The 12,254-nt window shown below is 38.6% G+C and overlaps 1 protein-coding gene across 1 annotated transcript in view; it reads right to left on the bottom strand.

Annotated features, from left to right (window-relative positions):
• The window catches only part of EFHB (EF-hand domain family member B), a 42,182-nt gene that overhangs the window by 16,733 nt on the left and 13,195 nt on the right, over positions 1–12,254 (bottom strand). The window contains exons 7-8 of the mRNA XM_036761762.1: positions 3,791–3,874; positions 1,641–1,708 (exon numbers count right to left, since the gene is read on the bottom strand). Coding sequence (XP_036617657.1) covers positions 1,641–1,708; positions 3,791–3,874 — 152 coding nt within the window. The remainder of the gene's footprint in view (positions 1–1,640; positions 1,709–3,790; positions 3,875–12,254) is intronic.

Genomic DNA, 12,254 nt, shown 5'->3' with positions numbered 1-12,254 from the left:
AGCCCTCAGTTAAAAAACAAACCATTGGAGTGAAAACAGAATTATCAGCACAGGCATGGATTACCAGTGAGCTGAAGAGATGGTATATCACAATTGCTTATATATAATCCAAACTTGGGCACTCAGTACAGGGTATTTCAAACTAAGGTTGAATACCTGGAGAATGTGATAGGCTGGTCACATGGTGAGAGTGGTCTCCTGGTCTACAGGCCACTCTCAAGATACCAAAAGAATGCGAAGAAATCTCCTGGCATGTTGAACAGACCCCCCATGTAGTGGATTTGTTGGAGGTTGTGGGCCAGGACAGCACAGGATGTGCAAGCACAGAAAAATTCTTATCTAACCTTGAGTCTCTCCCATATCAGTTCATCCTCCACTCAACTGTCAAAGAGATCTTCATAAAGCACAGGTCTGACCAAGTAACCCTTACCTGCTTCAATAAACTCCAATGGCTCCCTATCACCTCCAGGATCAAAAATAAAATCCTCTGTTTGTGATGCAAACCCCTTCATAACCTAATTCCTTCCAACCTTTCCAGCTTTCTTGCACTTTACTCCCCTCCATGTACTCTTCAATCAAATGATATTGGCATCCTTGTTATTCCTACCACAAGATACTAAGTATAGATCTCCTAACTGTGGATTTTCTCTGGTTGTCCCCCATGCCTGCAATATCTTCCCACTTCTTGACTTCCCTGGCTTCCTTCAAGCATCAGCTAAAATCCCACCTTTCCAGATTCCCCTTAATGCTAGTGCCTTCCCTCTATTAACTATCTCCAATTTATCCTACATAATCTTGTTTGCATGTTGTCTCTCCCATTAGACTGTGAGCCCCTTGAGATCAGGGACTCATTTACCTTTCTTCATATCCCCAGAGCTCAAGACAGGATCTGGCACACATAGTAGGTGCTTCATAAATGCTTGTTGACCACCTGTACCCCTCATAGGAATACATACATCAACAAGACAACAAATCCACTATGGTATTGGATTATTAAGAACGGAGACTGTGATTTGATTGGTCTAAGGAACACCCAATGCATGCACTCTCTCTTCCAACGTATATTAACACTTTCACAACAATTAATAATACTGGAACATTATGTAAGAGGTTAAGTTATTTGTGTAGTCAAAGCCAGTACACATGAGAGGCAGAACTTAATCCTAGCTCCAAGGCCAGTTCTCTACCCATAATGACATATGACCTCTCACGACTCCAGGATTAGTCTCAACTATTTGGTTGTTCATTACACTACTTAACTCCAAATCAACAAGAATTTAAGTATTTACTCTATGCCAGGCACTTTGCTAAGGGTAGGGGATAACCGCCCCCCCAAAAAAGAATGTATCCTTTTTCTTTTGGTTGAGTAGGCATATTTTATATAAGAAGGTTATGTTTGTTCATTAAGATCCAATGTATTTTTTTTAATTTAGAGGAACACACTACCAGGAAATAAAGCTTTTCGTTCTCCAAATAAAATGACACAAAATGAATATTTCTTTTCTTCACTTTGTTTTGTTTCATTAACAAAAACACAACCTTGTGATTTGTTATTTTTTTAATGTGGGACTTGTAAAGGAAGGTAATATTTAATTGAAATCCACGGTTTTTTACACTTTGGATGAAAGCTGTATATTTACCATAGTCATCTGGACGCAAAAACATTCCAAATGTGTGGCCCAGTGGAACGTTCATTGTTTCTGCAATGCTATCAATGAAAACAAATGCTGTCATTAAGATACACATCACATAGCACCCCTGGAATTTTAAATATTCCCCCCATACATTGTTAGATGGAGGATTTATAGGTGAAATATAGGCAAGAATCTCAAAGGGTAAGGCACTGAGGAGTTTCTATCTCCATTGGGAGGACAGAATGCTCACACCAAATTATTACTAATGACGAAGAAGAGGAGGGAGAGGAGGAGGAGGAGGATGGTAGGGACAATAATAATATTTTGAGAAGCCTTATTTAATCTTCATCATTTGGTCGAATTAGAAGAGATAGGCTGATAAAAAAAATGTTGGTGCTTTGACAGATCTTTAATTTATCAAATGGGATGATGTATGTAAAGTACCTTCCAAACCCTTAACACATGATGCAAGTTTGAGCTGTTATTGTTCTTGCTATCTCACTTTTCTCATTTAGTTACACGGAATTTGGTTAAAAAAACTCCTGGGGCAGATCCCTATCCCGCTATTATTCTTTCATGTTGAACAATGTTGTTTCAACAATCTGGCTAGCAGCTGCTGTGGGGGTGAAAAACCAACAACAACTAGCTCACAGAACGCTGCAAGCCCAGGTTCTTTTGATCTGCTTTACTAAGGAAAGCAACATTAAGGGGTTAACAGTCTTACTTTAATCCAGCGTACGTTCACTTAGTTCAGGGGAAAAAGCCAGAGCACCCTGAACTTCAGAGCAAATACAAACAAATTACAAACATCGACAGACAAAACAAATACAGTTCATAGTTAACCAACACCTGAGTTCAGCCCAGGAGCTTATAACAAGGGCTGGCCCAGAGTCACACATGCCACTACTGTTGTGGGTCAGAGCTCCAGAAAAAGAGAAAGCCAACCCTTGGTTTTATACCTTTTTCAGGGTCAAAGGTGAGTCACACATGCGACTCACCCACGTGACCTAAAATCGTCACAAAAAATGCAACTTAAACCCAAGTGGTCTAAGAGCTTCTGATGTCACAAACATGTCACTCAAACCTATGTAAACTAGGCTTTTCCTTGAAGCAAGGAGGTCATCGAGGACTCCTAATTTAATCAAGGAAATAAAGACCAAACTCTTCAAGGGTACTTGGTTGAATTAAGTGCTAAGAGCCCATTTTGATAGCCAATACAAACATAGAACTATTTTCTTTTTGTTGTTTAAAGTAAAGAAAATAAGTTTAACTTTTATACTAAGTACTGTCCCAAGGCCATCTCTATCTGAACTCAAAGTAGGCAAAAAGATTAAAATAATAATACTTCACAATTATGTAAATAGTGCTTTACAATTTATAAAAAACTGTACATACATCATCTCACTTGACAAATTATGTCAGCCAAACATCAAAGTTGCTTTTTCTATTAATAGCATTTCTCTTCTACTTGAACCTCAATGAAAAAATAAAGATTAAGTAAATCTGCTTAAACTGAGACTTGTTCTCACGTGCCCCTTGCTGAAATTATGGCTAAGTACTATGGTATCCCTTATTTTAAAAAGCAAAAAAGCAAAAATTCCAAACAAACCCCATTTAACATAGAAGTGAGATAATATATGCAAATTTGGAATCATAGCAATAGTTTGGTTTTGTTTGATTTTCTTTTGAGATTAGGCCTCCCTATTCTGGCAGAAATTGCCATCAAAGGCCATTGACAGGCATAGAAGGTTTGATCTGCTCTGATTCTAACCTGGACTGTCCACCTCTCCTGAGACAACATGTGATATCCAGGACTCACCACTTTGGTGGTGATCTTAGTGAGGACCCTTGATTAGCTTTACCTACCGAAGTTCCACACAAACAATCCACCAGCCTCAGTCTTCCCAGTGGCAAGGAGTTATGGCCCAGCTTTGAGATGACTTCTTAAGGGATATAAACCATTACTTTTGGGGTCACCAAAGCATTAAAATGTTGCTCGTGATCAAAATTTAAAGATTCTTCTTAAATTTAACAGAAAGATGAATTTAAAAGGAAAATATATTTTAAAAAAAATCAGTGCTGAGCACAGTATTTTTCTAAAACAGTAAAAAAAAAAAAAAACCATCTATTAGTTGTAAGCGTTATCTTTAACTTACGGATCCCAGACTTTTCCAAGTTTGTGTTGAAACTTTTCATTGAAATCATCGACTCTTTTGGAAACTATTTTACTGCCTTTTTTCCTGTAAAATTAAAAAAAATCATATATTCCTGTTGCCAAAGTTATATAGCTTCCAAGTATGCATATGGTGAAGAATGTGATAGTACATTTTGGGCATAAGGGAGATATCCCATCTCAAAAGCAACACCACATTAAGAAGAAAACATTTGTTCATTTTAGCTTTTATTTCTATGCAAATTTTAAATTTACTTTTAAAAATCTGAACTTCATTACTCCCCAATTGATAAATGGTCAAAGGATATGAATAAGCAGTTTTGGGATGAAGAAATCGAAGCTACATATGGTCACATAAAAATTCTCTAAAACATTAGTAATTAAAAAAATGCAAATTAAGACAACTTTAAGATATCATTTCACACCTATCAGATTGGTTAAAATGATAGAAAGGGAAAATGACAAATGTTGAAAGGGATACAGAAAAATTGGGACACTGATACACTGTTGGTGGAACTATGAACTTATCCAATCATTTTGGAGAACAATGTGGAATTTTGTCCAAAGAGTTATCAAACTGTATCTACCCTCTGACTCAGAAATACCACACTTAGGTCTGTTCCCCAAGGTGATCAGGGAAAAAGGGAAAGAACCTATATGTTCTAAAATAGTAACAGCAGATCTCTTTGTTGGTGGCAAAGAACTGGAAATTGAGGGGATGCCCATCAATTGGGGAATGGCTGAACAAGTTGTGGAATATGATTGTGATGGACTGCAAGAAATTATGAGCAGGTTGATTTTAGAAAAACATGGAAAGACGTAACAAGAAATAATGAGGAGTGATGTGAGCAGAACCAAAAGAATGTTGTTTACAATAACAGCAATATTGTTCAAAGAGTAACTAACTGTAAATGACTAAGCTATTCTGAATATTATGAATATTCACATCAACTACAAAGAACCTATGAAGGAAGATGCTATCCATCTCCAAAGAAAGAACTGATAAATAGAAGTATGTATAATATGGTTTTATGTAGGGTCGGGGGTGGGGGCAGCGCAGAGAAAGAAAAATGGTGGCCTTCTCTAGGGTAGGGCAGGAGAAAGGGAGGGAGACAGTTCTGAATTTAAAATGTAACAAAAAAATTTTAATTGAAAAAAAGTTTTTTAATCTGGCATTTGCTGGGACCTTGTGATAAGCTATATAGCATGATATATTGTTTTATCATTAGATTTTTCTTAAATGCAAGAGATATTTGAAGCCACAGTTTGCTCCAAAATAAAATATGTGTGCATTCTTGTCCTATACAGATATTGCCAAGCTGAACAAGTTTCTAGGGAAGAGTGACACTCTGTGGAGAAACAAAAGAATAGACCAAAATATAAATTAATTCAACTTCTCTATTTCTTGTGTTACTTCCTAATTGTTGGGTTCCACAAGGCTATTCTGAGTTCTCACATAAGACCACATCATAGAATCTGAGATTTAGAAGGGCCCTCAGGGCCAACCTATTCCAATCCATTTCTGACAAAGAATTTCTCCACTACATCCCTAGGAAGTGGTCTTCCAGGCTCTGAATAAAGACCTCCAAAGAGAATAGATTCTACTCTCTCCCAAGGAAATTCATTCCACTTTGGGAAAGTTCTTGTTGTTACACAACTTTTCTTTCCCACCAAGCCTAAATCTGGCTCTATCACTTTGCACCTCAAGCTCTATTCTCAGTAGTTCAACAAAGTAAATCTAATCCCACTTCCATATCAGAGCTTTGCAAACATTTGAAGACAGATAGCACATCCCCACCCCCTGAGAATTCTTTTCACCAGGCTAACCATCCCCAGTTTCTTCAGTGGATCCTTTTGTGTTTCCAACCGTCTGGCCAGTCTGATCCACATCTTCTGAATAAGTTCCAGCCTGTCTATGATATTCTTCCTAAAATTCAGCCATCAGAATTGAACCCTATAATCCAGATGCGTTCTAACCAGGATGGTACATAGCAGAAGTGTAATCTCTGTCATTTTTGCATTAAGAACCATTTTTCTAAATCTTAAGATATTATGCCTGTATTTTCCACTTGTGTGACTAATCGGAATTTTCTAGCATCATTTGCAGTTCAACCAAGTAGAATTTTTCAACCTCATTTTTTTCCCACTTAGTTCATAGACCACCATCTGAATTCATTTTAAAATCTTCTATATTAGTGGATGGAATGTGTGGAGATGGGAGAAACAGCAATATTTTGAGTCACTTCATCCCCTGTATCCAATGGTTGAAAAAGAAAAGGGGAAAGTTGTTACTTAAGATGAGGATTCTTTCAAGATGTTCCAACAATAAAAGATATGTGGGAAAGAGTTTATCCACAATCTTAAATGGGAGCCAGGGGATTTCCCTATGGAATTTTTCCATGTCACTGAATCAATGATTATAAAAATTATGCTTTTAGAAACTTCATATCGTGCACAGGATGTGGCCTCTCACTGCAACCAAGGATAGCATTAACTAATTTGGCAGCCCTGTCACACTGAGGTTAATATTAAGTTTGCTATTTCCTAAAACCCCTTAATCTTGTTTACAAGGAACTCTTATCTAGCCACAATTACCTCGCTGTGTATGTAGTAAAGCAGATGTTCTGAACCCAAGCACAGAACTTATTTTTTTATTCCTATTAAATCTCATCTTATGCACTTTAGCTCATCATTCCAGATTATCAGCTATTTTGAGACCCAGACTCTGTCATCTAAAGCATCATCTCTCCCTCCCAGCTCTGTTTTATCTGCAAATTTGACAAGCATGCCTTATATGGCTTCATTTGAGTCATTGACAAAAATGTTGATGAGCACAGGGGCCAAGGCTAGATCCCTGGGACATTCCACTCTCTGTTGCAAATAATGCCAAAACAAAAACAGATCTTGCCATTTATGTTTCAAAAATAACCTCTGGGAGGGGTAGAGCCAATATGGTAGAGGAAAGGCAGCAACCCAGCTGAACTCTCCCAACACTCCCCTCCAAATAACTTTAAAAATAATGTCTCAAATCAAGTTTTGGAGCAGCAGAGCCAACAACAGGTCAAAGCAAGATATTCTTCCACCATAAGATAACTTAAGAGGTTGGCAGGAGAGGTCTGTGACACCAGTGTAGTGGAACTTGCAGCAGCAGCACCAGTGACAGACTTTGAAGGCAGTGGTGGCAGCAGCAGCTTTAGGAGCAAACAAAATCTCAAAGATACAAGGATACAAACAAAATCTCAAAGAAAAACACTAATTGAACCCAAACCCAATAAGAATTTCTGGAAGAGTTAAAGAAAAATACAAGAGTGGTAGAGTAAAAATTGGTAAAAGAAATGAGAATGATACAAGAAAATTACAAAAGGAGAGTTAACAGCTTGGTAAAAAGAGGAACAAAAAATGGTGAAGAAAGTAACACCTTAAAAAACAAAATTGGATGAATGGTAAAAGGGGTATACAAAAATTGACTGAAAAACTCCTTAAAAAGCAGAATTGACCAGATGAAAAAAAAGATATGAAATCTCATTAAAAAAAAATAATTCCTTAAAAATTTGAACTGGGCGAGTGGAAGCTAATGACTCTATCAGGCATTGAGAAACAATAAAACAGAATGAAAGGAATTTTTTTAAATAGGAGAAAAATGCGAACTATCTCACTGGAAAAAACTGACCTGAAAAATAGATCAAGGAGAGATAATTTAAGAGTTATTGGACTGACTGAAAGCCATGGTCAAAAAAAAAAAAAGAGTCCAGACATCATATTTCAAGAAATTACCAAGCAAAACTTCCACAATATCTTAGATCCAGAGGGAAAAATAAAAATTGAAAGAATACATTGATCACCTCCTAAAAGAGATCCCAAAATGAAAACTCCCGGAAATATCACAGCTAAATTCCAGAGTTCTCCAGTCAGGAAGAAAATAATGCAAGTAGACAGAAAGAAACAATTCAAATATCATGGAGCCACAGTCAGGACCATACAAGATATTGCAGCTTCAAGAATCAGAGGGCTTGGAATATGATATCCCAGAAGGCAAAGGATCTAGGATTTCAACAAAGAATCTACCCAGCAAAACTCAGCATATACTACAATAGAGTATTTTTTGTGGGGGGGTGGGGGTGGGGAATGGACATGTAATGAAACACAGCACTTTTTCAAGCATTCCTGGTGAAAAGACCAGAGCTGAATAGTAAATTTGACATTCAAACAGAAGACTCAAGAGTTACATATAAATGGCAAACATGGTAAGAAATGATAAGCAACTTAATATGTTTAAACTGTTTATATTCCTATGTGGGAAGATCATACTTGTGACTCCGAAGAACTTCACATTATTAAAGCAGTCTACGTAGAGAGAGGGCATGAGTGTGAGTCGATTATATTGAGATGATCTCAAAAAAAAAAAAAGAAATAGTGAGAAAGAGAGATTCACTGGGAGAGGGGGGAAGGGAGAGTTCAAATATGGACATTTTTCTTACAAAGCAGAGGCAAGCAAGTAAGAGCTTTGACTGTGAAGGGGAAAATGGGTGGGGCAGGCAATTCTTGAGATTCAGTTTCATTGGAATTGGCTCAAAGAGAGAAGAATATATACACACTCAGTTGGATATAGAAATGTATCTGAGTCAGTAGAGAAATCAGAGGGAGAGGAGATAAGAGATATGAGAGTGATGATAAAAGGAAGGTGGATTAAGGAAGGCAATGGTCAGAAGCACATTAGAAATTTAAGAGAGAGAAGAGGAAGAGGAGGAGGAGGAGGATAAACATGAGAAAATAGGATGGAGGTAAATACTCAGATAGTAGTAACTGTGAATGTGAATGGGATGAGCTCACCCATAAAATAGAAGCAGATAGTAGAATGGATTAGAAACCAGAATCCAACATACGTTGTTTACAAAAAACACACTTGAAACAGAAAGACACACACAGTTGTAAAGGGCTGGAGCAGAATCTATTATTCTTCGGTTAAAGTAAAAAAAGTCAGGGCTAGTAATCAGACAAAGCAAAAGTAAAATCAACCTAATTAAAAGAGATAATCAGGGAAACTACATATTACTAAAAGGTTCCATAGATTGTGAAGTAATTTCCAAAAAGTTCATATCAATTTTCTCTGATAAAAGCCTCATTCCTCAAATATATAGGGAACTGAGTCAAATTTATAAAAATAAGTGCCACTCCCCAGTTGACGAGTGGTCAAAGGATATAAACAGGCAGCTTTCAGAAGAAAAAAATCAAAGCTATCTAAAATCATACGAAAAAATACTCTAAATCACTATTGATTTTTGTTGTTCAGTTACTCGGTCATCTGATTCTATGTGACCCCAAGGAACATTGTCCATGGGTTTTTCTTGGTAAAAATACTGGAGTGATTTGCCATTTTCTTCTCCACTGATTAGAGAAATGTAAACTAAATCAACTTGGGGGTACCACCTCACACCTGTCAAAAATGACAAAAGCTGGGGAAGATGAGGGGGAAAATAGCTACACTAATGAGTGGAGTGGTGAACTGGTCCAAACATTCTGGAGAAGAATCTTCAACTGTACATGCCCTTTGACCCAGCAATGCCACTTCTAGGTCTGAACCATAAAGAGATAAAGGGGAAAGGAAAAGCACCTATAAGTACAAAAATGTTTATAGAAATTCTTTTTGTGGTGGTAAAGAACTGGGAATTGTGGGGATACTCATAAATGGCTAAACAGGTTGTGGCATGTGATTATGACGAAGCACTATTGTGCTATAAGAAATGATGAGAGGGATGGTTTCAGGGGGAACAAAAGAAGACATGTGTGAACTGAAGCAAAGTGAAGTGAGAAAAACCGGGAGATGGTTGTGCACAGTAACATCAGCGTTGTAATGATGACCAGCTGTGAAAGACTCGGCACTCTGATCAATACACGATCCAAGTTATTTCCAAAGAAGTCATGATTTTAAAAAAATGCTATCCCCCTCCAGAGAGAGAAATGATGCTCCAACCTTCAGTGTTCCAACTTCAGGTTGGAGCATCAGTGAAAGTCAATAAGCCTTTCATTATAGGCCGGCCCAAATCTCTAGGTTACTCTTAACCTAGCCTAGCCCTCCATTGTCCAGCTACTACCCACCCTTAATCCCATTCTCATGGTTTCCTGGAGTCTGACCTCACCCCAGTCCCATCAAGCGCCTCCTTAGACTCCTCCTCAACGCCCTCCCTAAACCCCTCCTCTCATCACCCCAGGACCACCCTAGATCCCTCCCACAACCTTTCAGTATATAAGATCCATCTTGCCTCCATGAAGGTGCTCAGATTCAATCTACCTCGGATTGAATCTGGCCAACTTGTGAAAACGAGCATCACAAATGGTGAGATTTCTTAAGATTACCCATTATGGTGAATCTGTAATAAACTTTGTTTTTCTCTTTGGCTGAGAAGGCTTGAGTTGAATGCATTTGAGCAGAACCCGGCAAGTTGGGGTTTTGGAGTCTCAAGCACCCCGAAAAACATGGTTCTCTGACCTCATCAATTCCCCATGCAAAATTTACATAATTTCGCTTACCTTCTCAATGACTGGGGGCAGGTAGGACAGAGGGACAAAATTTGGAACTCAATTTAAAAAAGAATGTTAAAAATATATTTTTTGAGTTCCAAAGTAAACTGCTATTTTTAGATGCTTTGGAGCAACTAATTAACTTTTTTAAAAAAATCTCAAAAACCATTAACTGATCTTAATGGCTGACCATTCTAGAATGCTTTTTTTAAAAAGTACATTCAAAACTGATGCTTTTGATTCAATAGCTTTTCTTTTTTTTTCCTTTGGCAGTAATTACTGCTGATGGCTTAGCTGCATGCTCTCATGTCATACCCACTGTGGCCAAAGGTACGTCTGTAGCTGGCCCCTGGAATGAGGAAGGGAGTCAGTAAGACAAATAAATATATCACATTTTACCAACTGAGAGGCACTGGGCCATAGTAGATAGAAGACCAGCTTTAGAATCAGGAAGATATGGATTCAAATTCTGGTTCTGATAACCCCACTGGGTAACCCTGGTCAAGACAACTTCTCAGTGCTCCAAGCAACTCTCAAAAACTCTAAGTTACAGGCCTCTCTTGCTGATCCGGGGGTTAGACCCCAAAGATGAAAAATTCTATGGCTCTCCCTGATACAACCAGTTTTCAATGATGATGGTCAAAATCTCTAGCCCAGCCCCCTGGCAGCATACAAGGTCAGCTGAAGGGTATGACTACTCACGATTTTCCCAAAATCCAGGGCTTCCTTGCCCTAACAATCATGGAGACTCTTATTTTTTCCATTATTTGATAGAGATTTCTATCCTAAGAGTTTCCCACATGAATAAAATCACAGATCCAGACTCCACCAAAAAAAATTCATCCTCATAAACTCATACTTCAATTTTCCAGTGAAGTCTCCTGGCATATATGACATCATTCATCCAATAAAGTCCCATGCAATGCCTCAGAGTGGTGTGGAAGTAACCTTCCTCCTCCGCTTTCTTTCTGAAATCACCCAGCCCTGGGCCCTCCCAGAAACCATCCAGAGCCACCCCACCCCCTTAGTCCCAGAAATCATCCAGCTAGGAGGCAGAAAGACTCACCAATAATGGGGAAGTCATCCTTCTCTTCCTTTCCCCTTCCTCCTAGGTTATCTGATGACTCACAAGTCTTGGATAAGATGGGAGCCAACAACTCCATTCCTTCCTATGAGATGCAAGGCTGCCAGGCCTTACCATCTGCTCTGCTGCTGGACTCCAAAGCCTTTCTGGCCTTATCACCTAACGTATAATGTAGAGACATTATGTACTCCCCTCAGCACTCTTACATAACCTACTTCTGTAGCTTAAAGACCTCTGGGCTCCAAGAATTAACCAATGGACAGACCACATGTATGCTAGCCAAGGACCAACCTACATCAGTTCAGAAAGGCTCATTGATGAAAGTTCAGCCGTGAGACAGTAAATTTTTCACCACAGAAGTCACCCCTGTTGTGTTGGGAGCAATATCCAAACCCCATCCTCTAAGCAAGTTAAGCCAATTTTTCCTTCAAAGGTAACAAAGCTGTCTCCAGGATTCAATTGGCCCAGAGCATGAAGGTTGTTACTGTGCACAATGATCTCCTGGTTCTTCTCACTTCACTTTGCTTCAGTTCACAGCTGTCATCCTTCCTAGATGAAGCTTTGGTAGCCTCTGGCTGTACTGACGTGGTTTTCTGGTCACCTAAGGATATAAAAAGGCCCACCTACATGGTGCCACAGCCCTTCCAGACTTGGTGAATGTCCCAAGATTGCACAAGTTGCCTCACCCTGCCTTGTTGACCAGAAGAGTTTCCATAGGAAATTTGTTGGGGAAGAGGGGAAGGCTGAACAGTCTACCCAAGCTAAGTGCTAGATTATTCTTGTTGTAATCTGCACTTATAAAGAGAACACCCACACCAATGAATCAGATATCTGAAAGTTTCCA

Source organism: Trichosurus vulpecula, chromosome 5, assembly GCF_011100635.1.
Source record: "Trichosurus vulpecula isolate mTriVul1 chromosome 5, mTriVul1.pri, whole genome shotgun sequence".
NCBI classification, from domain to species: Eukaryota; Metazoa; Chordata; class Mammalia; order Diprotodontia; family Phalangeridae; genus Trichosurus; species Trichosurus vulpecula.
Note: the sequence above shows the minus strand (reverse complement) of the source record. Positions and strands in the feature narration are given on the sequence as shown.